Consider the following 24,603-nt stretch of genomic DNA (forward strand, 5'->3'; position numbering starts at 1 on the left):
AAGCATTAGACCATTTTTCTGAAGCCTCCATTAATTCTATTAACAGGCCACAAAGAAAAAAACCAGGCATGTTTGCCCCTTCAAAGATTCAGAATTAAAAATAAACCTCTTGCCTTCAAGCATGTCAACTCAATGCCATTTGATAACCCAGCCTTTACAAAGTATCTGATTTTATAAAGATCAATATTTTCAAATGAACAATCTTACAATAGTAACAGGGACCTATTGTTTTCCAATATAGCAGATGATGATAGCAAACCTATTAAAGAGATCTTGGTACACATTCCAATTTATTTATAACAACTAGACAGATCAGACAAAAAGTTAACTGAAAGGCTCTGAAGTCAGGAAATTTACAATCCATGCCCACCTCTCCCACCACTAGCTATGCAGCACTAGCTACTTTGAAGACCAAATGAGGTACTACACAGAAAAATGATACAGAACCTATAAACTGGCTACATGTATAGTATTTCTTAGATGACCTTTAAGGTCATCTCAAATGATTCTATTATATACCCAGAATCCAAACTGGAAAGCTCAAATAAACAAAACAGTGGGGGGGGATGGAGGAGGCTGGATCATGACAATTATCTCAAGGCTGACACAGTAGCAGGACAGAGCCCACTGAATATCATTTATCCAATGTAGTCACAACCTTTTGGGGATGTCTACCCAATACCTTCTCTTTTAAATTATCCTCTAGTCCCACAGAAAGGCCCATCCTTAGCAGCTGTATTTGTACTCTGTAAACCCACTCCTGTGGTCACAGTTGATGGAACCAGGTGTGGTCACTGGCCTAAGCAAGCCTTTAAGATTCTCTCTTCTAGGAAGACAGAACTAGGGCTGGAAAACAGCTCCCAAAGCATGTAGTGAGAATTAAAAGACATGTAAAATCAGGAGCAAGAGGGCAAACAGACATCTTCTGCCACATGTACAAAGAACCAGAGAAAAATATACAGAGATAACATATACTTTACATCTTTTACTAATGGACAACCACATCTAATCAAACTCCCTACCGGCAGTCAATTATATAAGCTTTATACATGAAGAACCACACATTAAGTTATTAAGTCCTACATGAAACTGTTGACTAATCACTGGTTAGATTAAATCCATGTGAAATAATTCAAAAAGATTCTTTTTAAAAAAAGCTGTTTAGTGAGTCCAATCAATAACAAAGGTTTGCATGGCCAAAATTTAGAAGAATTTAAAATATAGAATTTAAAAGAATAAAAATAGCAAGTGTTGGAGATGATGTGGAATGACTCAAATTCATGCCTAGTTGGGAGCACGTAGCACGGTTATAACTACTTAGGAAAATAATTTGGCAGTTTCTTTTCAGGTTAAATATACACTTCCCATACAAACTAGCAAATTCACTCCCTAGGTATTTATCCCCCAAAATGAAAGCCCATGTCCACAAAAAGATATGAACAAGAATGCTTACAGCTTTATTAATAAAAGTTAAACTCAATGGGACACTTGGGCGGCTCAGTCAGTTAAGAGTCTGACACTTGATTTCAGCTCAGGTCATGATCTTTCATGGGTCGTGGGAATCAAGCCCCATGTCGGGCTCTGAACTCAGCAGGAAGTCTGCTTGAAGATTCTCTCCCTCTACTCTTCCCCCCACTCGCTTGCTCTCTCTTGCTCTCTCTAAAATAAATAAATAAATCTTTAAAAAAATATTAACTAAACACTGAAAATCCAAATGCTCATCTCGGGAAATCAGATAAAGTGTGAAATACTTCTCAGCAATACAAAGGAAAGAACTACTGATAATGCAACAACATGGATGAATCTCAAAAACATTGTGTTGAACCAAAAAGCCAGACACAAGAGTACATACTGTATTGCTCCACTTATATGAAGTTCTAGAATAAGCAAAACTAAGTGATGGTGATAGAAGTCAGATCAATGGTTGATTGATGGGAGAGGGGCCTGATAATAAAGGTCTGAGTGACATACCAAAACTAACAGGATGAAACTAACACAATACTTGCAGGGAAATATATAGCTATAAATATCTATATTAACAGAAAAGATCTCAAATCAATAACCTAACTTTCCACCTTAAGAAAGTAGAAAATTAAAGGTCAACTAAAACAAAGAAAGCAGAAAGAAAGAAGTAATAAAGATAAGAATGGAAATATAGGAGATAGAGAAAAATCAACAAAACCAAAGTTCCTTCTTTGCAAAGATCAGCAAAACTGACAAACTTTTAGCTGCACTGACAAAAAAATGACTCAAATTACTAAAATCAAGAATAAAAGAGGGATATTACTAATGACCTTAAAGAAACAGTTATAAGGGAATACTATGAACAATTTTATGCCAATAAATTAGATAATCTTACATGAAACGGAAAAATTCCTAGAAAGACACAAACTACCAAAATGGACTCAAGGAGAAATAAAAAAATCTGAATAGACATATAACAAAGATTGAAATGGAAATCAAAAAAAGGACAAGCTTTAAGACCAGGTAATTTCACTAATGAGTTCTACCAAATATTTAAAGCAGAATTAACATGAATCCTTCACAAATTTTCCAAAAAAACAGAAGAGGAGGGAACACTTCCCAACTCATTCTGTGAGGCCAAAATACCAAAACCAGGCAAAGACATAACAAGAAAACTATACACCAAAAGCCCTTATGAATACAAGCAAAAAACTCTTCAACAAAATACTAGCAAACTAAAACCAGAAACATACAAAAAGGATTATACACCAAGAACAAGTGGAACTTAACCCAGGAACGCAGGTTGGTTCAACACACGAAAATCAATATAATTTACCATATTAAAAGAATAAAGGGGGGCGCCTGGGTGGCTCAGTTGGTTAAGCGACTGCCTTCGGCTCAGGTCATGATCCTGGAGTCCCAGGATCGAGTCCCGCATCGGGCTCCCTGCTCGGCAGGGAGTCTGCTTCTCCCTCTGACCCTCCTCCCTCTCATGCTCTCTGTCTCTCATTCTCTCTGTCTCAAATAAATAATAAAATCTAAAAAAATAAAAAATAAAGTTCAATTCTTTAAAAAAAAAAAAAGAATAAAGGATTAAAAAGTACATGATCATCTCAATATATAAAGAAAAAGTGGTTGACAGAATCCAACACCCTTTCATGATAAAAAACATGCAACAAACTGGGAACAGAAGGGAACGTCCTCAATCTGATAAACACCATCTATGGAAAACCCCCAGTTAACATCATACTTAATGGTGAAATAAAGACTGGATGCTTTCCCCCTAAGACCAGGAACAAGTCAAGGGTGTCTGCTCTTGTCAATTCTATTCAGTATTGTACTGAAGGTTCCAGGCACGGCAGTTAGAGTACCCCCCTCCCACCACAAAAAAAGAAAAAATATAAGGCATCCAGATTATAAAGGAAGAATTAAAACTACCTCTATTTTCAGATAACAGGATACTATATGTAGAAAATGCTAAGGAATCCACAAAAATACTAGAAGTGACAAACGACTTCAGCAAGGTTGCAGCATATAAGATCAATATACAAAAATCAGTTATATTTCAATACACTAGCAATGAATAATCCAAAAATAAAAGTTCCACTTAAAATAGCATCAAAAAGAATGAAATATTTAGGAGTAAATTTAATAAAAGACTTGTACAGTGAATTATTTAGCAACAAGTAGGAATGAAGTACTAATACATGCACAACACAGACAAATCTTGAAAACAGTATGCTAAACAGGTACAGCTACTCTGGAAAACAGTATGGTGGTTCCTCAAAAAGTTAAAAATAGAACTACCCTATAACCCAGCAATTGCACTTACTAAGTACTTACCCAAAGGATACACAAATACTCATTCAAAGGGGCACATATACCCTGATGTTTATAGCAGCATTGTCAACAATAGCCAAACTATGGAAAGAGCCCAAATGCCCATCGACTGATGGATGGATAAAGAGGATGTGGTATATATACGCAACAGAATATTATTCAACCATCAAAAGAATGAAATCTTGCCAGTTGCAACAACATGGATGGAGCTAGAGTGTATTATGTTAAGTAAAATTAGAGAAAGACAAATACCGTATGATTTCACTCATATGTAGAATTTAAGAAACAAAACAGATGAACATGGGGGGAAAAGAGGGGCAAACCAGAAAACAGACTCTTAACTATAGAGAACAAACTGAGGGTTGCTGGAGGGGAGGTGGGCAGTGGCTGGGCTAAATGGGTGATGGGTATTAACTTGTGCTGAGCACTGGGTGTTATATGTAAGTGACGAATCACTAAATTCTATTCCTGAAACCAACATTACACCATATGTTAACGAGAACTTAAATAAAAATTTGAAAAAAAAAAAAAAAGCCAAAACAATATGCTAAGTGAAATAAGCCAGACACAAAAGGTCACATATGATTCCATTTACAAGAAATGTCCAAAATATACAAATCTATAAAGGCAGAAAAATTAGTGGTTGCTGAGGTCTGGAAGGAATGGAGGGACAGAGGGAGGGTACAGCTAAAAGGTAGGGTTTCTTTGAAGAGTAATGAAAATGCCCTCAAACTGACTGTGGTGAAGGTTGAAAATTCAGTGACTGCACTAAAAGCCATTAAATTGTATACCTTAAACGCATGAAATGTATGTGAATTACATCTCAATAAAACTGTGAAATAAAAACATATAGAACCACTGTGAGTTTCCATCTACTCAACCCTCTCCCTTTTTTGATCACTTTTTACCCTTTAGACCACTAAAAAAGGACAAATTATATCGTTAAAAGGAAAAACAAGAATGCTAACCCCTCTGGCTCTCTTCCTTCTTTAAGCACTGCTTCTAATTTCAATTTAAAGAGCCCCCAGTTGAATACAAACCTCTGTAATTTTGTGTGTCTCTGAAGCAACTCTTTGCACTGTTGTAAAACAAATGTTGAATTCCTGAATGATGGAAGGATACAAACTATTGAAGTCCAGGAGCAAAATAAACTTATCATAAAAACCTGCAACAAAAAAGCCATATTACAAAAAGTCTTTTTAAAAAAAGCAGATGGGAAAAGGGTAAAAAAAAAAAAAAAAGGAGATTTGTCAAAACATAACATTAGAAGTACTGTAGAATGAAGTATATGAGAAAGGATACACTATCCAAAGCGGCGAGTTATACCAAAGAAAAAAAAGTCGTCCACTATCACTCCATAAAAATGCCTTGTATTTGAGTAAAAACTCAAGTCACAAAAGAAGAGGAAAGAAGAGAACGTGTCTTATGTTGAAACCAACTACAACGAACGATCCTTTCCACAGCAGGCCCCAAGTACACCATTATGATGGGCAAACACCTTCTCCTATCAATTACTTCAGATAGGTGTCATATCCATTTCAAAAAAATGTTGTAAAATTCTCCTTCAGGCAAGTGTTCCCTCCCACCTACCCTGCCACCTCGACCCCCAAAATGTTTAGTGATCCACACCAGTGAGTAGTTATATATATTTTTTTTACCATCATACTTTCTAAGAATAAAATGGGAAGCCCACTCACCTGTACACAAATGGTGTTAAAATCAGACAAGAGATGTATGTATATAAATGTCAGTAGTGGAACGATCCACCCTTTTTACTTGCAAAGGGTGAACAGAAAGCTACTATATTTCTCTAGGACATTTATAAAGAGTTATCTTCACCTTAAGAAGAAACTGAGTAAAAATAAATGTCCACTATTAAGAAAATAAAAACAACAAACAAATATTGATAGCATACTCTGTGTCAGGCACTATACTAAACAATCACTTTGTTCCTTAAGTCCCTGTGTGGTAGATACTCTTTTTTTAAAATTCTAGTGTAGTTAACATACAGTGCTATATTAATTTCAAGAGTAGATATTATTCCTATTTCCATTTTACAGAAGAGGAAAGTGAAGCTTACAAAGGTTCAAGAGGAAGGCAGAATTTAAGCCCAGATCTATCCAACACCAAAGGACTATTGATCTGTTTCAATACAACTAATAATAAATCACTTTTGTCAAAAACGTCTCCTACTCAGAGCTCAAGTTACTTGATAAAATTCACATTATTCCTGTACAACAATGTAAATATACTAAACACTACTTAATTGTACCCTTAAAAATAGGGAAGAGGGTTAAAAAAAAAAGATCCTTTCTAGCTTTGTGTACCACAAAACATCTTCTTTGCCATTAATGACAAGGGGGAGTACTCTGCTGTTAAAGTTCAATTTGGTGGTTACTGTCTACTTTCTTGAACTCTGCTGTGCAAATGAACTAGTCCTGGCAGCTCAGGCAGAGGCACAGCCCACCCTCTACAATAGATAGGAGGAGAGAGAGGTGCTCCTACCACCAGACAAATAGCTATGTACTGGACTAGGTGTTGGCAAACTATGCGCAGAACGAATTCAGCCTACCCCCTCCTCTTTTTGTACCACACATGAGCCAAGAATAGTGTTTACATCTTTAAATGGTTGAAAAAATTTTTAAAAACAGAGTATCTCATGATACATGAAAATTATACAAAATTTAAATTTCAATATCCATAAACAAAGCTTTCTTGGAACACAGCAAAAAAATAAAAAAGATTCATATTAATTCATGTCAGGTGACTGGCCAACAAGATTTTCACATGAACAGAAGGCAAAAATAAGGTCATAACAAGACCTATTTGCTAACCTACAAAATACAATTCAGATCTTGCAATTTCTCAACCCTAGGTCTGCATTAAAAAATTCCTTAACACCAGGGGCAAATCCACCTGCTGCGCAGCCTTACCAGCTTTAGGGTCCAATACCAAGCCTCCAGCATAAGCTGCTTTCTTACGTCCTTTCTTGTATTTATTGGCCTCTCCATCTATGTCTTCATCTTCATCTCCCTAATATTAAATGGAAAGGTTAACTTCACCAGCCAGCATAAAACTTCTTAACTAAATGAGAAGTTTTATGATTCCCCCTTTTCCAACTGCAGTACACAATTCTAACAAACATTCTTTAGTTTCAGCTAGTGGTCCTACCTATGGGGAACGACAGTTACTGTAATATGTTCACAAACCCAAATGCCAAGCATGGGAGTTACCAAAACACTCTATCCCTGAGTTAATAAATATGCAAATTCTACTTTAAAATATTTCTGAATTCACAGAATCTTTTATTTTTTAAATCAATGGATACTAAAAATACAATGCTTCATATTATGTAAAATCTAAGACAGTAAAAGAGCCCTCTTAAATTCATTACTTTAACAATCATGATGTAGAAATATTAAATATTTTACAGATATGATCATTATTCCCATTATCGTGGACACCTTAAAATAAGTGTCCATGTACTGAAAATTCACCAAGTAGTTTATTAATAACCAATAGTCAATACCTCAGAAGTCAATTTTGATAATGTACATAAAACAAATACAAGAATTTGAACCGTCTTAACATTAAATTCCCCCCTTTGAGTCAACTGCTATCAATGATGACAAAAACGGTAGCTAAGTTTTAGTTCCAATGTCATGGAGGCCATTTCAGAAAACTGATTGTGGTGACCTGATCCTACTAGCATATAAAAATGCAACAAAGCAACAAAAAATAAAGGCTCATGCATTTAAGGAAATAAAAGGTTTAACTGGTATCTAACTTTGGATACAGCTAAGATGGCAAAACACTTTCCTAGTATGGTCGCCCATCAGAGACTTAATACCACCCTTCAAGAAATTCATATTTCACAAATAATTTTTACCTACACAGAAAAAAGTGAAGAAGGAAATCACCACACAAACAAAACAGAATGAATCTGACATGGTTTCTACAGTATACAGGAGATTAATTATTTTGGAAGCAGAAGTTATCACAGCACAAAGAGCTATCTAGGTAATAAAAGGAGGGGAGGTTAAAAAAAAAAAAAGGCAAAACACTATGCAGTTTTGAACCCACCAGTTTTTGCTGAGGCTTTCTGAAAATCTGCTTGTCAGGCACAATATAGTTGTTTTCATAAAACGCATGAAGCAACAAGAACTCATTACGCTCGGATCGTCCACCCATCAGCGTCCTAGACTATTAAATAGAATTTTTTTTAATTTGAGCTCAAATCTGTAACAAAAGCAACTTTAAGGTGGTAAATTTAATCAAAGCACCTCCTCCATAATCATTCTTCCTAATAAGGGCTGCTTTAAAAATAAGAAGGTACAAAATTCATTCTAACGTTTTCTTTCAGCATTATACTTAAAAAGAGACAAAGAAAGCTTAAAATACTGACACTACTTGGGCTATTTCTTTACTCCCAAATAGACCATTCCACACATCAGACACATCCAGATGTTAGAGATGATCCTTATGTTCACCCAAAATTTCAACATACTGCACCTGGCTTTCCTCCCCTTCTCGCAGCCAGTTCATTTCACAAAAGAAAACCAGCTTCCAGAATACAAGTTACTCATTTCATAAGCATGCATTTAGACTCATTATCATATAACAACTACCCCAAGCAAACACTGAATCCAACAGGAAATGCTTTTTCCCCCTTTCTAAGTTAAATTTACCATAATGTTCCCAGCGATGTTAGTGATCTGCAATGCTAATGGAAGAACATTTAGCTCACACATGATCTGCAAAATGAACCTGGCATCTTTCCAGGTGTGTTCCAACAGGTACAACAGATGAGAAGATTCACTGTACAGAAAAGTAAGAATGAAACAGAATCAAGTAATTAAAAGAAACAATGACTATAATCAGAACTTCATAAAATATTACAAAAAAATTTTGGTATGAGTAACTTCAGAGCAATGGCACCTTGGCTTTGGAAACAATTTAAAATAAGGCTGGTATGAAACCATGAATTCATTCATGTCATTGATCCCAATGCACTTCTCCAAAACACGCACACAAAAAAATCCCATAAATACAAAGTAAAATTATGCGTTAACTATGACCTGAAAACTACCTAAATCCTTTTATTCATTCCATCTAATAAGTATGTGTTACATGCTGGGTATGTGCCAAGCATAGTTCTAGATGCTGGCTGTAACCAAAAGACAAAATACCTGTCCTCATGGGGCTTATGTCCTCAGGGGGGAGACAGAGTATAAATTAAAATACATATATATGGTAGGTTATATAATGTTCAGTGTTAAAGAAAAAAATTAAGAAGCAAAGGAAATATTAAGTATCAGGAGCAGAGACTGAAATTTTAGTTAGGGAACCAGGGAAGAGTTCACAGAGAATAAAGAACCGAGGGGCGCCTGGGTGGCTCATTCGACTGAGCATCCGCCTTTGGCTCAGGTCATGATCTCACAGTCCTGGGATCGAGCCCCGCGTCGAACCCCACATCGGGCTCCTTGCTCAGCGGGGAGTCTGCTTCCCCCTCTCCTTCTGCCTGCCGCTCCCTCTGCTTGTGCTGTGTGTGTCTGTCTCTTTTTCTCTCTCTCAAATAACTAAATAAAATCTTAAAAAAAAAAAAAAAAAGAACTGGAAGAGGTGAGGAGGCAATCCTTGTGAATGGATATCTGAGGGAAGAGCATCCAGGCAAAGAGAACAGCACATTCAAAGGCTCTGAGCTGAGCACAAATCTGGCATTTCCAGGACCAGAAAGGAGACTGTGGCTGGAACAGAGAGAATGATGGAGAGTGCAGAAGGACAGAGTTAAAGGCAGAGATACACACTGTCTAGGACCTTGTAAGTCAGAGTAAGAACTCTGGTTTTTACTCTAAATGAAACAGTCACTGGAAGATTTTGACCAGAGTGCAGTATCTGACTTAACTTTAGCAAGATAACCCTGGTTCCTAGGTTGAAAACAGACAGCAAGGAGTCAAGGGCAAAAGCAGAGAGACCAACAAAGAGGCTGACATATGACTCATTACTCCAGGGGAAAGAGCAGGGTAGTATGGACCAGGATGGGTTCAATGGAGGAGAAAAGAAGTGGTCAAATCTAGACATATTTTGAAGATAAAGCTGACAGGATTCTGTGATGGCTCAAACATGAGCTATCTATCAGAAAGAGGAATCATGGAAGCCTCAAAGGTTTTGGGCCAAACATGACTTTGGAGATTTCTAGGAGTACTGGAAAAATAAGAGTGTCACTCTTAAGGAGAAACTATAAGAGGAGCCTAGGGGAAAAGATCAGGAGCTGAGCTTCTGAACAAGTTAGGTTGGAGGTTCATATTAGACATCAAGTAAAACAGGCAGGTGGATACAGGAGTCTGGAATTCAAAGAAGAGATCTAAGCTAAAGATACCCAAGCAGGAGGCATCAGCACCACATGGTATTGAAATTCCTGAGACTCGATGAGATCACCTAGAAAGAGCACAGTCAGAAAGAGAAGCAGTCCAAGGCCTTGGGAGGAATGGGCAGAAAAGAATAAGTGGCAAGAGGAGTAGAAGAAACTCTGTTTGGGAAATAATCAAGCACAAAGGTTCAGTTGTACAAAATGAGTTAAGTTCTGGAGGTCTAATATATAGCAATGTAACTACAGTTAACAATACTGTACCACATACTTGAAATTTGCTGAGAGGGTAAATCTAAAGTACTGTAACGACAAAAAGAAATAGTAACCATGTGAGGTGATGGATATGTTAATCAGCTTATGTTGATTATTTTACAATGTATACATTTATCAAACATCAGTTTGTATACCTTAAATATATACAATTTCTATTTGTCAATTTTACTCCAAGAAAGATGGAAAAAAGAAATAATCAAGCAATCTCTCTACATAGTGATTTCTCAGTTTTTCTATTTCCAAAAGATTTACACTATCTCCTGAAGGAAACCTCACTATCACATCAATTTCTAAACTGCTCTTAGGAAACATCTAGATGAGGTTAGGATGAGTAAGGGAGATGGAGACACACTGATAAAATTAAAATAATTCAAGAGGCAAAATAATTTATTAAAGTAACAGAGATGCTGGTGCTGACATGAAGGCAGTTCCCCTCCAGAATCCCACACACTCCTGGTCCCTCCAGCCTGAAGGCGATGCTGGCCTCCTGCTGTTGCTCATTTCAAGACAGACAAACTCCAAAGCACCCAGGATCATACCTGTACATATTTCGTACATTTTCCATCGGGATTACAACCCTTTCAGTTCTCAGGATTTGTTGAACAAGTTCAGACAAATGGTAGCTTTTACAACGAATCAATTCCTTTGCTGAAATTTCCACATCACAGATCATTCGGCCACAGGTAGCATTTCTTTCACCAAATCCACTCCTGCCCTACAGGGGGAGGACAAAAAGCAAATCCCATGGACGAGCAGACACTGGGAACATTCTGTTCTAATTCGCTTTGAAGCTAGCCCAGAATTACAATGAGGAAACTCAATCTCCCATTCACCACTCAGTCAGCCATCACTCAAATATTTCTGAATGTATGGGGTGCCTGAGTGGCTCCGTCCGTTAAGCGTCTGCCTTCGGCTCAGGTCATGGTCCCCAGGTCCTGAGATCGAGCCCCGCATCAGGCTCTCTGCTCAGATGGAGAGCCTGCTTCTCCCTCTTCCTCTGCTACTCCCCTTACTTTCCCCCCTCCTCTCTCTCTCTGTCAAGTAAATAAATAAAATCTTTAAAAAAATATTTCTGAATGTTCACTATGTAGCTGACACTGCTCTAGCACTGGGGATATAGCAGTGAGCAAAACAGAAAAGATTCCTGATCTCATCTGAAATATACAACAAAAAACGGACATCAAAAGCAAGAAACTATATAGTTTCAGGAGACGATAAACATACGGAAAAGAGAAAAAGTAGAACAGGTGAGGAAAACGGGAATTTAGGGGGGCTGCACCTTAAACAGGGTAGTCATGGTAGACCTCACTCAGAAGATGCCATATAAAGAAAACCAAGAAGGGGTAAGGAGTTAGTAAATCAAGCACTGGCATGAAGGTTAATAACAGCTCTATCACCTTAAAGGTAAGAACAGGAAAAGAAGCAAGAGCACTGGCTCCAACTCCAATCGGCAACAGCAGAATCTACTGAAGAGTATCATAAAAGGTCCAGATTCCTAAGTTTTCTGATGAGGCAACATGCCCATTCTAGTTGTAAGCTTTAAGTAAAATAAGATTTCAAGCAATGAGCACTCTCATGCTTAGGAAATGAAGGTGGCTTCATACAAAAACCACCGAAACCTAAGTGAAAACAAGCAGGTAGAATGAAAAATACATAGGCTTTAAAAGAGTCAAGACAGGCCAGGTTCAAAACCTCAGTTCTTCCCCAGACTAGCCCTACAACCTTGACTAAGTTGTCACCCCTGTGAGAAGCATAGCGAAACTGGAGTTGCTGTGACAGGCAACTACTGTGCAGGCACTTAGCCCGTGGCTGCCTTACACATTCAACGTCAGCTCCCTCCCACTCTTCCTTCCCCTCTGAGTCCTGAATGATAACACTTTACTGATCTCTGAGCCCTGCAACTCTGCTCTAAGGGCTACAGCATCGGTAACACCGAAGTGGAGGTAACATGTACGTGCCATCTCTAGATTCTAAGAGCTGATTTTAAATAACTACCAGAGGCTTCAACCAATAAAATGTTGCATTCAAAGGAAAAGATGTTTAGTGCCAAAGTTAAAATGTCCTATTACAAGACAACCAATTCTTAGTCAAAGAAGCACAGCGTGTTCCCAGGTAGCTACTCTCCATATAAAGAAGCGAAGTCAAGAAGTAAGATTTTAAAAACTATTTTTACCCCAAGCTTTGGCATGTTGGATCGCTTCAGTCGACCTATCTTGGACCAGTGAGGAACTTTGCACACATTAATTCTCTGCAGGAGCACTTCCAGTTCAAATCCATAAATATTATGACCCTAGTCAGAAAAAGAAGGCAGCCAATAACATTATAACAAACACAAATTAGAGGATTTATCTTCATATGCACAGAATTTCTTTGCCCTTTCTTTTTCTGGTCTCTAATTGAAGGCATCATGAGCTTACCTCCGATTGGGGTCCTTTCTTCTTCAGGAATGTATTCATCAGCAGCATTCATTAGCCTTGACATTAACAAAGCTGCTAAGCAGATTGCTGGAATAAACTTTATTTCATCCTAATTGATGCAAGGTTCATATGATGTCTTTTAATTTTCAGCTCATGCCTCACAGTCTCGGAGGCAAATGCAAATTTTTATGTCCCATACTTTTTCATGATCAGTAAAAGCTGTGTTCAAGTAATTCCATTTTAATTCCTTAAAAACTGAGAATCTGCCTGTGTTCTGTAACAGTTTATACAGACTTCTTAGAAAACTCAGGAACTGCATCTACTTTCTTCTTAAAGAACTGAGTTCAAACACTACTGATTTAGACTCTTAATGTATAACAAACTACACAATACCAGGCGATAGTTCAAATTAGGAAACAAAACTATACCAAGTAGAAATTATCTCAAAAATGCAACTACGGGCGCCTGGTGGCTTAGTCGGTTAAGCATCTGACTCTTGATTTCGGCTCAGATCTTGATCTCAGGGTCGTGAGTTCAAGCACCACATTGGGCTCCATGCTGGGCATGGAGCCTACTTAAAAATAAAATAAAAACTCAACCAAATTTTCCATGTCTATAATGGTAATTTCCATCATGTGAATAATATGGTTCACTGTCTATGTTTATTAAAAAACTAGATGAAGCTTAAAATAAATCAGATCAATAAATAGATTTATTTCCTACTAATTTTAATTAAAAACGTGTACCACTATATATTTATGGCAGTTCTGTCTATTAAATTAAGAAACCCAAGGACACAAGGAAGTCTCATTTCCAAATTATCATTCCTGGGATTAGGGACTCACACCAGTGTCAGGATTCTCTCTTACATCAGATCAGTTTGGATTTCTCACACACAGACTTGGCTGTAACACCCTAAGGCAGGCCAGCTATCCTAGGCACCATGACATCTCCTTGGGGCCCGAGAGAGACTACTAGGGAAAACTGGGTGAGGACCTAGTTCTGAGCCAGAGCACCAAAGCAGAGCATGTGGACAAAATCTTCCTGGTGCTTTCAAGATGTACAACAAAATATATAATACCTAGAATACTGGAAGAGAAACGGGTGCAGAGATACTTGATAACAACCTACAGGCTCTAGGCACTCTGGCCATACCCTGGTCAAGAAAGGTGTCCAAGAGCAAAAAGTGAATGTGGAGAAATATATAGCACACATTTTTGCTATACATGAATTTATACCCTACTTTCCTCCAAAACAATCAAAAGCACAACATAATTTGATCCATTAACTGAAAAAAAAGGAAGAAATCATATCAAAGAGCCTATAAATCACAGCCAGAGGAAACATAAAGCAAAATGTTGCTTTATAACTCTTAAAAACCAGGGCAAACATAATTCAATGAATTATTACTCTTCCTATCTAGTGGAAATATACTTGGTTATGAAGAGGAAAAAAATTCCTAGCCCTGACCTCTCAAAGCATAGGTCATCCATTGAGCTCGGGGCACCTGCCTGGCTCAGTCGGTAGAACATGCAACTCTTGATCTTGGGATTGGAAGTTCAAGCCCCACACTGGGCTGTAGAGATTACTTTTTAAAAAAAGAACCACTCAGCTCATAAAATTAAAATACTTACACTTTGGAGACTGACACCAAATCAAGGGAATTAGCTCCTATGACCACTATACAGCTGGACCACTAATCCAAAATTTTAGAGAAACCAACAGTTAACACAAGTTAACTGGTCTCTAAAGTGGAAATAACTGGAATATCCTAAACTTCAACAATAACATGAGTTGCTTTTCTCTTAGAGGAAAATAACTACTTTATAGTGGGCTGGCTCTTTTTTCCCCCTTTCTGTTAGCAGAAACTATAGCAATTCCCACCAGTCCATAAGGTCATTTCTTCTCTGAAGATTCAAAAAATATATAAAGAACTCATAAACTGAACAATAAAAAAAAAAACCAACCCAGTTAAAAAATGGGCAGAGGACCTGAACAGACATTTTCCCAAAGAAGACATACAGATGGCCAATGGGCACATGAAAAGATGTTCAACGTCACTAAGTATGAGGGAAATGCAAATCAAAATCACCTCAACACCTATTAGAATGGCTATTATCAAAAGGACAAGAAATAACAAGTGGAGAGGATGTGGAGAAAAAGGAACTCTCCTACTGTTGGTGGAAATGTAAACTGGTGTAGCCATTACAGAAATCAGTTTGGAGATTCCCCCCCCAAAATTTTTTTCCTCAAAAAATTAGGAATAAATCTACAATATGATTCAGCTATTCCCCTTTGGGTATTTATATGAATGTGAAAACACTAATTTGAAAAGAGATATGTAGCCCTATGTTCATTTATAATAGCCAAGATATCAAAACAACCTAAACTATCCATCAATGGATGAATGGATAAAGAGGATGTGGTACACGCACACACAATGGAATATACTCAGCCATAAAGAAGAATGAAATCATGCTTTTTGCAACAATATGAATGGACCTTGAGGGTTAAGTGAAGTAAGTCAGACGGAGAAACACAAATACCATATGATTTCACTCAAATGTGGAATGTAAAAAAACAAATGAACAAACAAAACTACACAAAAACAAACTCACTGATAGAGAACAGACTGCTAATTACCAGAGTGAAAGGGGCTTGGGGGGGTGGGCAAAAAAGTGAAGAGTATGGTGGTGATTGATGGTAACGAGACTCTTGGTGGCCATTACTTTGTAGTGTATACAGATGTCAAATTATAATACTATACACCTGAAACTTAACATCATATTATATACCAATTTTACCTAGATTAAAAAAAAGATTCTCTGCAAGATTCTCATAAGTACTGAAAAGAACTAATAAGGAATGAAGAGCTTCCCCCATGGCATGATGAGACATCTACTCACCACAATGATATCAGGATCAATTTTGTGAACTTTGGCGAGGAAAAAACCTAGCAATGTTCTTTCTGTTGCAGCAATCTCAACCTTCACATTCTGTTAGATAAAAACATACCAGTCACTTACTCTTTACTTTTAAGTACTATACTTGGCTCCTTGTTCAAGCAGGGTTCGATTTCTTAGAATTAAAAGAATCCATCCAGGGGCGCCTGGGTGGCTTAGTCGGTTAAGCGTCTGCCTTCCGGTCCTGGGATCGAGTCCCGCATTGGGCATTGGGGCTGATATTTGTAGCCTCTCCCTCTCCCTGCTTCTCCCTCTCCTTCTCCCCCTCGGTCATGTGTACACTCTCTCTCTCTCTCTCTCAGAATAAATAAATAAAATTTTAAAAAACCACAAAGAATCCATCCATTTCAAAACTAAATGAAGCAATGAAATTGCTGATTCTAGGTTTCAGAGTAATAATTGCCCAAAGTCTCTGAGGAGCTCATTCTAGTAGTAAGTGTGTAAATAAAGCAAAACTTTATTTTTTTAAAGATTTATTCATTTATTTATTTGACAGAGAGACACAGCGAGAGAGGGAACACAAGCAGGGGGAGTGGAAGAGGGAGAAGCAGGCTTCCCGCAGAGCAGGGAGCCCGATGTGGGGCTCGATCCCAGGACCCTGGGACCATGACCTGAGCTGAAGGCAGACGCTTAACAACTGAGCCACCCAGGCGCCCCAATAAAGCAAAACTTTAAATGCTGAGCACCATGAAGTGCAGGTATGTCCCTCCACAGGGACACACTTGGACATCTGGACACATATGAACAAGCATATGAATCCGAGTACCTGTCAAAAACATTACTTACTTTCCTGTATAATCCCTGGTAGACTTTGTTGTTTATGTATTTACCACATAAAGAAATCCCAAGGATTACACAGACTAATCTCCAAGAATGGTGTAAGAACCCATAAATAAGAAACTAGACTGAAAACAAACATACATTTAAGAATTATAGGTGTCTTAAGTATAAATAAAACCTATCTTCATTCAAAAGGCTTCTACTTGGATTACTGAACATAAATAAGGTATTCAAAAGATCCACTCTTATTAAGACTCTCTTAAAATGGAAGTTGATAGCTATGTGTTTTCTACAACTAACTTGGCTACAAATATCAGTTTGACTCTAAAAGAATTTTCTGAGATCATTTTACTTGGACAGGTAATTCAGAGCACTTCACAAATAACAGCATGATCCAACAGTACCCCCAGACTGCTGGACTTCTCAAGCCAACTTAAAATAAGTGGAACCTGACAAGTTTGCTAAAATTTTGTCAACTGAGGATATTAAAAAAACAAAACCAACCCACAAATTTATGAGCAAAAACATTTCACAAAAGAAACATACTCTCCAAAAAACAAATTCCTTACATTGAATACATTTACCTTGTGACAAACTCACTACATTACACTATTTTTTTCCACCCCCTATTTTATTAAGGACCCATGAAAACTTCTCCATGGAGTATACTGGCAGTTGAGAGATCGCTGATCAATTCTGGCCAGCCCATATCGACCTTTCCAATATGTGTCCCCTTTATTATCCAGTATTCCCAACTTCACTTGGCTTTCTTCAAGCTGGAGGATGGGGGAAGGGGCTCTACCTAACACTGCATCAAAACAGTAATCACATGATCATGCATTTTGGAAAGCTATCTGAAGGAGGATTTGAGCCTATCCACCTACTAATAAGATATAAAATCACATTATTTTCAGGTGGCAAATCATTGTTAAATGATGTTTCTACTTTCATCTTTCTAACACATTTTGAATGGATTAATGCCACAGTCCAATCTAGCAAGAATAGATCTAATAAATTAACATATAAAATAGCCTATTCTACTAATCCACACCCCTCCTTTTCTTTTTCTAAATAGATGCTTCATATTTAAAAGGAATAAATGATGAGTTCTTTACCTTTTCCTTAATGTCTTCTTTGAAAGTATATGGAAAAATACAGTCCTTTGGTTTAGATACAACTGTAAGAAGGAAAAAAAAATAAAGATCCCATCACCGTCTTAGTCCAATTTCAAGTACACATATGCCACACGTTTCCAAATGTAAACTGTCATAAATATAAATACCCTCTAATCTCTAAAAAGTTAAGAGTTCAAGTATTTCCATTGGTCATGTTGTTGGACCTCCAAAGAAAAGCCAGAACAAACAATCCTAAAATTCATTATGGAACCACAAAGACCCCAAGTAGCCCAAGCAATCTTGGGAAAGAAGAACAAAGCAGGAGGTATCATGCTCCCTGATTTAAAACTATACTCCAAAGCTGCAGTAATCAAAACAGTATGGTACTTGGATAAAAATAGACATCTAAATCAATGGAACAAAACAGAGAGCCCAGAAATTAATGCATGCATATATGATCAATTAATTTATGACAAAGGAGGTATGACTATACAATGGGAAAAGGACAGTCTCTTTACTAAATGGTGATATGAAAACTGGACAGCCACATATAAAAGAATGAAACTGGACCACAATCTTACACCATACACAAAAACTAAGTGAAAATTCACTGAAGACTTGAATATAAGGACTTGAAACCATAAAACTCTTAGAAAAAAATGGGAAGTAAGCTCCCTGACATTGGTCTTGGTGATGACTTTTTGGATTTAACACCAAAGGAAAGGCATCAAAAATAATCAAGTAGGACTACATCACAATAAAAAGCTCTTGCAGAGCAAAGGAAACCGTCAACTAAATGAAAAGGCAACCTAACAAATGGGAGAAAATATTTGCAAATCATATATGTGATAAAAGGTTAATATATACAAAGAACTCCTGTAACTTGATAGCAATAAAACAAACAATCCAATTTAAAATAGGGCAAAGGCTGGGGCCACCTGGCTGGCTCAGTCAGTAGAACAAGTGACTCTTGATTTCAGGGTGGTGAGTTCAAGCCCCACAGTGGGCATGGAGCCTACTTTAAAAAAAATGGGCAAAGGCTCTGAATAGACATTTTTCCAAAGAAGACTTACAGATAGCCAATAGGTACATGAAAAAGTGGTCAATGTAAGGGGCGCCTATGTGGCTCAATCGTTAAGCGTCTGCCTTCGGCTCAGGTCATGATCCCAGGGTCCCGGGATCGAGCCCCGCATCGGGCTCCCCGCTCCGCGGGAAGCCTGCTTCTCCCTCTCCCACTCCCCCTGCTTATGTTCCCTCTCTCGCTGTGTCTCTCTCTGTCAAATAAATAAAATATTTAAAAAAAATAAAAAAATAAAGTGGTCAACATAGCAATTATCAAAGAAATGCAAATCAAAACCACATGGGGATATCACCTCACACCTGTCAGAATTGCTATTATCAAAAAGACAAGAGGGGCACCTGGCTGGCGCAGTCAGTAGAGCATGTGACACTTGATCTCGGGGTCGTAAGTCCAAGTCCCACTAAGTAGGCATGGAGCCTACTTAAAAAAGAAAAAAAAGAAATAATAAGTGTTGCCTAGGATGTGGAGTAAAGTGAACCCTTGTATACTATTAGTGGGAATGTAAACTGGTACAGCCGCTGTGGAAAACAGTATGGAGGTTCCTCAAAAAATTAAAAATAAATATACCCTATGATCTAGGTATTCTACTTCTGGGTATTTGAAGAAAATGAAATCACTAACTTGAAAAGATATCTGCACCCGCATGTTCACTGCAAAATTATCTACAAGAGCCAGGAAATGGAAGCAACCTAAGTGCCCATCAATGGATGAACAGATTAAAAAAAGTGGTATATTTATACAATGGATTATTATTCGGCCGTAAAAAATAAGGAAAAAATCTTGCCATTTGTGACAACATGGACAGACCATGAAGGGCATTATGCTAAGCGAAGAAAGTCAGACATAGAAAGATAAATACTGTATGATCTCACTGATATGTGCAATCTAAAAAAACAAAGACAAAATGAGGTCACAGATACAGGTAACAGACTGATGGTTGCCAGAGGTGGGATGGGATGTGGGGGTAGAGGAGGGCCTGGGTGAAGAGGGTCAAACAGTGCAAACTTCAGCTATAAAATAAGTCATAGAGATGTAATGTACAGCATGGTGACTATAGTTAATAATACTGTTGCATGTTTGAAAGTTGCCAAGAGAGTAAACCTTAAAAGTTCTCATCACAAGAAAAATCATTTTCTATGATGACAGATGTTAATTAGACTTATTGTGGCGATCATTTCACGATACATATAATTATCAAATTGTCATGTTGCACACCTGAAACTAAAATAATGTTACATGTCAATTATACCTCAATTTTTAAAGTTTAAAAGATTAAATTAAAAAAAAAAGAATAGCCATGCACAGAACCCTAAGTCCCTGTAATTGTTTAAAACTACTTTCATGAAACATCTTCTATCCATCTACGTCAGAATGGAAGATGTTTAACAGTCTTGCCCAAAGGGAATCCCCCCACCACCAAAGCCTTAACTAGTACACAATGAAGGAACACCAACCTTCTCAAAGTTAGAAAAATAAAGATGACCAAAGCTTCCCTAAGTTCCATGCCACTCAAAACAGCTGTTCACACTGTGACATACACAGAGCAGGTGAATAAATACATGTTGAGATGAGCTCATGACTGCGCTCTTCCACATATTTTCCAGGATATTCTCACCATTTTTTTTGTTATATATATTCCACCCCACTTAAAGAGTGAAACTTCACAATAATAATACATGGTATTCCCTTCTCTGCTTGTTTTCCTAGTCCCACTTTCCCAATACCCACAAAATCAGACAGGAGATGCTTCCCCATCTAACTGCTGGTTCTAGGCTGGAAAAGATTTCAGGAAACATTAACAGATAAATAGTATTCTGCCCTTTTCTTGTTTAGAAAAAAAATGGTTATTTAACTGGCCAAGGTCTCACCATGGAATAGGTCAGAATCCTCTTTGGAGACTGATTTATGGCATGCAGATTTCTGTTTAACATTTTTCACCAACTGAATTTTACGCAGAGCAAACCCAACTCTAATTTGATATACTGTAACTCCTCCTAAATAGACAGACATTCATTTATGCCCTAGCATATTGCCTCACCACACAGAAAACTTTGGTCAGGCTTCTATGATGAGCTTTAGAAAGACATCATGAAAAGTAAACAGTGAAAGTGTAATTTTGACCTAGGAAAAAAAAAGGAGAGTACCCCAATAAAATAACCACTGGAACAGAAAAAAAAAAAGTCAAACTGCCTCCCAACTTCTGCTCCTTGAACAAAATAAACCAAATGAATAGGAGCCACCAATCCAATAAAACAGTGTCCACAGCTGACAAAAAATTAAAAAAAAAAACTTCTTTAACAATATGTACTAACTACTCTTGAAAACATCAAAAAAAAAAAAAAAGTTACTGATCCAACAGCCGGAGAAAAAATAAGAAAAATTAAAATCAAGCCATTAGAAGACCAGCTAAAAAAATATACATACCACAGAAGTGTGACTGGAAGGGAGGCTGTGGGGGTGCTTTATCTAATGCAAAGCTGTGATGGACCAAAGCTGCCACAGCAATAATCTGCAAATAAAGGAGGGAAAAAGATCACTTATCAGACACCTAGCATGCATTCTGCATTCTCACCAGAACTACGCAGAATATTAAAAGATAAATATTTTAGTCCATATGGATATTTTAACTTTTTATTATGAAAGTATTTAAACAAACAAAAATAGAGAAAACAGAAGGGGAAAACAGAAGTTCTGACCTGGAACTGGAACCCAGGACTCCTGACTCCCAGCCAGGGATCTCAAAAGAAACAGGTAAGTGATGTTTAAAGACTCAATCTTTAAAAAACAAGCTATAGATATGCATGACCAATAATCTGGAGGATGCCAACCATGGACAAAGCTGGGGAAGAGGGATTGTGGGTATTCTTCATTTTCTTTTTAAAATTTGTACTTTCTGGGGCGCCTGGCTGCCTCAGTCAGTAGAGCATGCGAATCAAGATCTCAGGGTTGTGACTTGGGTGTAGAGACTACTTTTTAAAAAAAAAAAAAACTGGTACTTCCTAAATGTTGTGTAAACACCAAGTACTGCTGTTGTGATCAGAAACAGTAGAGGCACAGGAAAAACTGTAGAAAAAAGCAGAAAATCAAATCACATCTATAATAAAATCCTAGCTTTTTAATAAAATATGCAGAGAAGACAGAAAAAAAATACACAAAAACGTTAATAGTAGTTGTCTCTGAGGGTTGGGGTTATTAGGAGACTTTTCTCCCTAAACCTTTGTATGTTCATATCCAGATTTCAATGTTTTATATCAACCTATTCATCTACTAGCCTCCTAAGTGGTCTCCCTGTTTCTGTGCTGACACCAACAATGGCTTCCCATGGCACCGTGTTGGAGAAAGCTTGCTGCACCTAGGGGGAAAAAAAATCCTTTCTCTGTGCCTAGTTAACTCCTACTCACCCACCAGTATGCAAGGTCCATCCCTACTTCTTCAGAAAAGACTTCTGGGATGGATACTGTGGTGTGTCACCCAGAAGTCCTCTTCAGGACAACGGCCCTCATTCTCCCAACTACTAAGAAAGCTGGAGAAATTATGAAGGGTCATCGCTATGCCTGAGCTCCCTGGGATTGGCTGAGACCTTTGCTGTAACTGCAATGCAGTTTTCTCCCACTGCCAGGCTTGCTGCCTTCACTCTTCCACAGGGGCTGATCTCAGACCATCCCAAGAAGTTTCCCTAACCAGTGACACCTTCCTGGCCTCCTAGGCCTGGGCAGCTTCCTTTATTTGATGCTATCCAGAGCACATGTATCTTTTCTAAGTTTTACATCTATTTCTGCTATCGGGCTAATATCTGTCTCCTCCTCTGTATTTTGAGTCACAAGTATTCCATCACACTAGCACATGGTTTAGAAACATTTGCTGAGTCAACAACTTTATTAACCAAGTAATCTAAACCCTTAGGAAGCCATCTCATTTACTTAGGACTACAAAATGTCTCTCCTATTCATTCATTCACTCACACTCACTCACTCAACATTTACTAAGAGAAAAAACAGCAAAGTCAACTCTCATATACCCATCATTCACCTTCAATTATCAACCCATCAATATTCCTATCCATTTCCTGCCTCCACCCAGATTATTTGAAGCAGAATTCAGACCTATCACTTTATCCACTAATATTTCAGCATGTATCTCTAAAACAAGGTTTCTCAACCTCAGCACTACGGACACTTCTGACCAAATAATTCTTTGTTATGGGGGCTGTTCTGTTCACTGTGGGAGGTTTAGCAGTATCCCTGGCTGCTAATAGCACTGCCCTCCACCCCCGAGTTGTGACAACCAAAAATGTCTCCAGACATGGCCAAATGTCTCCTAAAGGGCAAAATCTCACCTCGTTGAGAACCACTACTTTAAAAGATAGTAAGTTTTTTGGGGATTAACATAATAAAAAATAAATAAATAAATAGAAGGCTCAGAAAAAAAAAAAAATAAAAGATAGTAAGTTTTTAAAATGTAACACAATCATAGCTAATACAATTAACAGTAATTCCTTAAGATCACTAAATATCCAGGCAGCATTCAAATTTTCATGTTTTCCCAACAATCTCAATTTTATTTACCAAGTAAGTCCATACTTTGCAATTGGTTGATATGTAAAACTATAGGCACAATATCTCACCACCTATTATTTCCCTGCAATTCATTTGTTGAAGAAACTGGGTCATTCATCCTATAGAGCATCCCCACAGTATCGGTTTTGCTGCTTGTATTCCAATAATACCATATAACACGTTCCTCTGTTTCTGTACTGTCGGTGAATTCACATTTAGATCTAAAGGCCTGATCAAAATCACATTCAGTTTTTTGGCATGAGTATGCCAGAGGTGCTAGTGATTACTTCTATCAGACGGCACAGGCACATCATGTCTGGTTAGCTCTCTTTTGGTGCTATTAGCAACCACTGGTTGCTCGATCCACTATATCATTAGGGATTGCAAAGTGGTAATATTCAATTTTTCCTTCATCACTTCTTGGATGGAAACCTTCTATAAAGTGAAACTTCCCTTCATTGATTATTCGGTTACCTGAGGTACAATATGAGTTCATAAAAAGATCAAGAGAAATGCTAGATTCAATCCGTTTATTTACCAGTTTTCAAACCAGTGAGTTGGTTCCCTAGCTGCCTTCACAGATGACCAATGCAGGGTTGTTAGTGCTTACACGATTAGTGTGAACTCATGTGTTGCAATCTGCTGCAGCTATCCTTATCCGTACTCAAATTGTCCCATCTTTGGCCATTAGGAAACTCCAAGTTGACTCCTAGGCCCTTCTGACACATCTTCAGTAGATTTTAATATCGTCCTTGTTTTCTAGTATAACTAGGTATTTCAGGCTTATCTTGGACATTTTCTGCCCTAAATCGGCCATTTCTCCATGAAGCCTTACTTCCTTTATTGTGAAATGGTATTGAGAAACCTCACCCTGGGGGCTAGAGGATGGGTATTTTTTTTTTTAACTAATTAAACCTTTCCCAAACACTTAACTGTTAACTACAGCCATCTACTAAATTATTATTAAAAGATCAAATCACATAGTAAAAAAAAATTCAGAGTAAAAACAATGCCAAAAGGCTGTTGTTAAAAAACATCCCCTTCAGGGGCGCCTGGGTGGCTCAGTCGTTAAGCGTCTGCCTTCGGCTCAGGTCATGATCCCAGGGTCCTGGGATCGAGTCCCACATCGGGCTCCCTGCTCTGCGGGAAGCCTGCTTCTCCCTCTCCCACTCCCCCTGCTTGTGTTCCTGCTCTCGCTATGTCTCTCTCTGTCAAATAAATAAATAAAATCTTTAAAAAAAAAA

At 37.8% G+C, this 24,603-nt stretch overlaps 1 protein-coding gene and 1 non-coding gene across 3 annotated transcripts in view; both read right to left on the reverse strand.

The window, feature by feature from the left end:
• The window catches only part of POLA1 (DNA polymerase alpha 1, catalytic subunit), a 293,805-nt gene that overhangs the window by 237,190 nt on the left and 32,012 nt on the right, over window positions 1-24,603 (reverse strand). For both annotated transcript variants that reach the window (XM_081809030.1, XM_081809031.1), the window contains exons 16-24: window positions 21,228-21,312; window positions 17,723-17,784; window positions 15,771-15,860; window positions 12,621-12,737; window positions 10,987-11,162; window positions 8,493-8,622; window positions 7,888-8,007; window positions 6,738-6,837; window positions 4,845-4,969 (exon numbers count right to left, since the gene is read on the reverse strand). In XM_081809030.1, coding sequence (XP_081665156.1) covers window positions 4,845-4,969; window positions 6,738-6,837; window positions 7,888-8,007; window positions 8,493-8,622; window positions 10,987-11,162; window positions 12,621-12,737; window positions 15,771-15,860; window positions 17,723-17,784; window positions 21,228-21,312 — 1,005 coding nt within the window. The remainder of the gene's footprint in view (window positions 1-4,844; window positions 4,970-6,737; window positions 6,838-7,887; window positions 8,008-8,492; window positions 8,623-10,986; window positions 11,163-12,620; window positions 12,738-15,770; window positions 15,861-17,722; window positions 17,785-21,227; window positions 21,313-24,603) is intronic.
• On the reverse strand, window positions 5,547-5,676 carry LOC115940075 (small Cajal body-specific RNA 24). Its single transcript, XR_004074875.1, has one exon.

Source organism: Leptonychotes weddellii, chromosome X (assembly GCF_054177405.1).
Source record: "Leptonychotes weddellii isolate Sample4059 chromosome X, ASM5417740v2, whole genome shotgun sequence".
Lineage (NCBI taxonomy): Eukaryota > Metazoa > Chordata > Mammalia > Carnivora > Phocidae > Leptonychotes > Leptonychotes weddellii.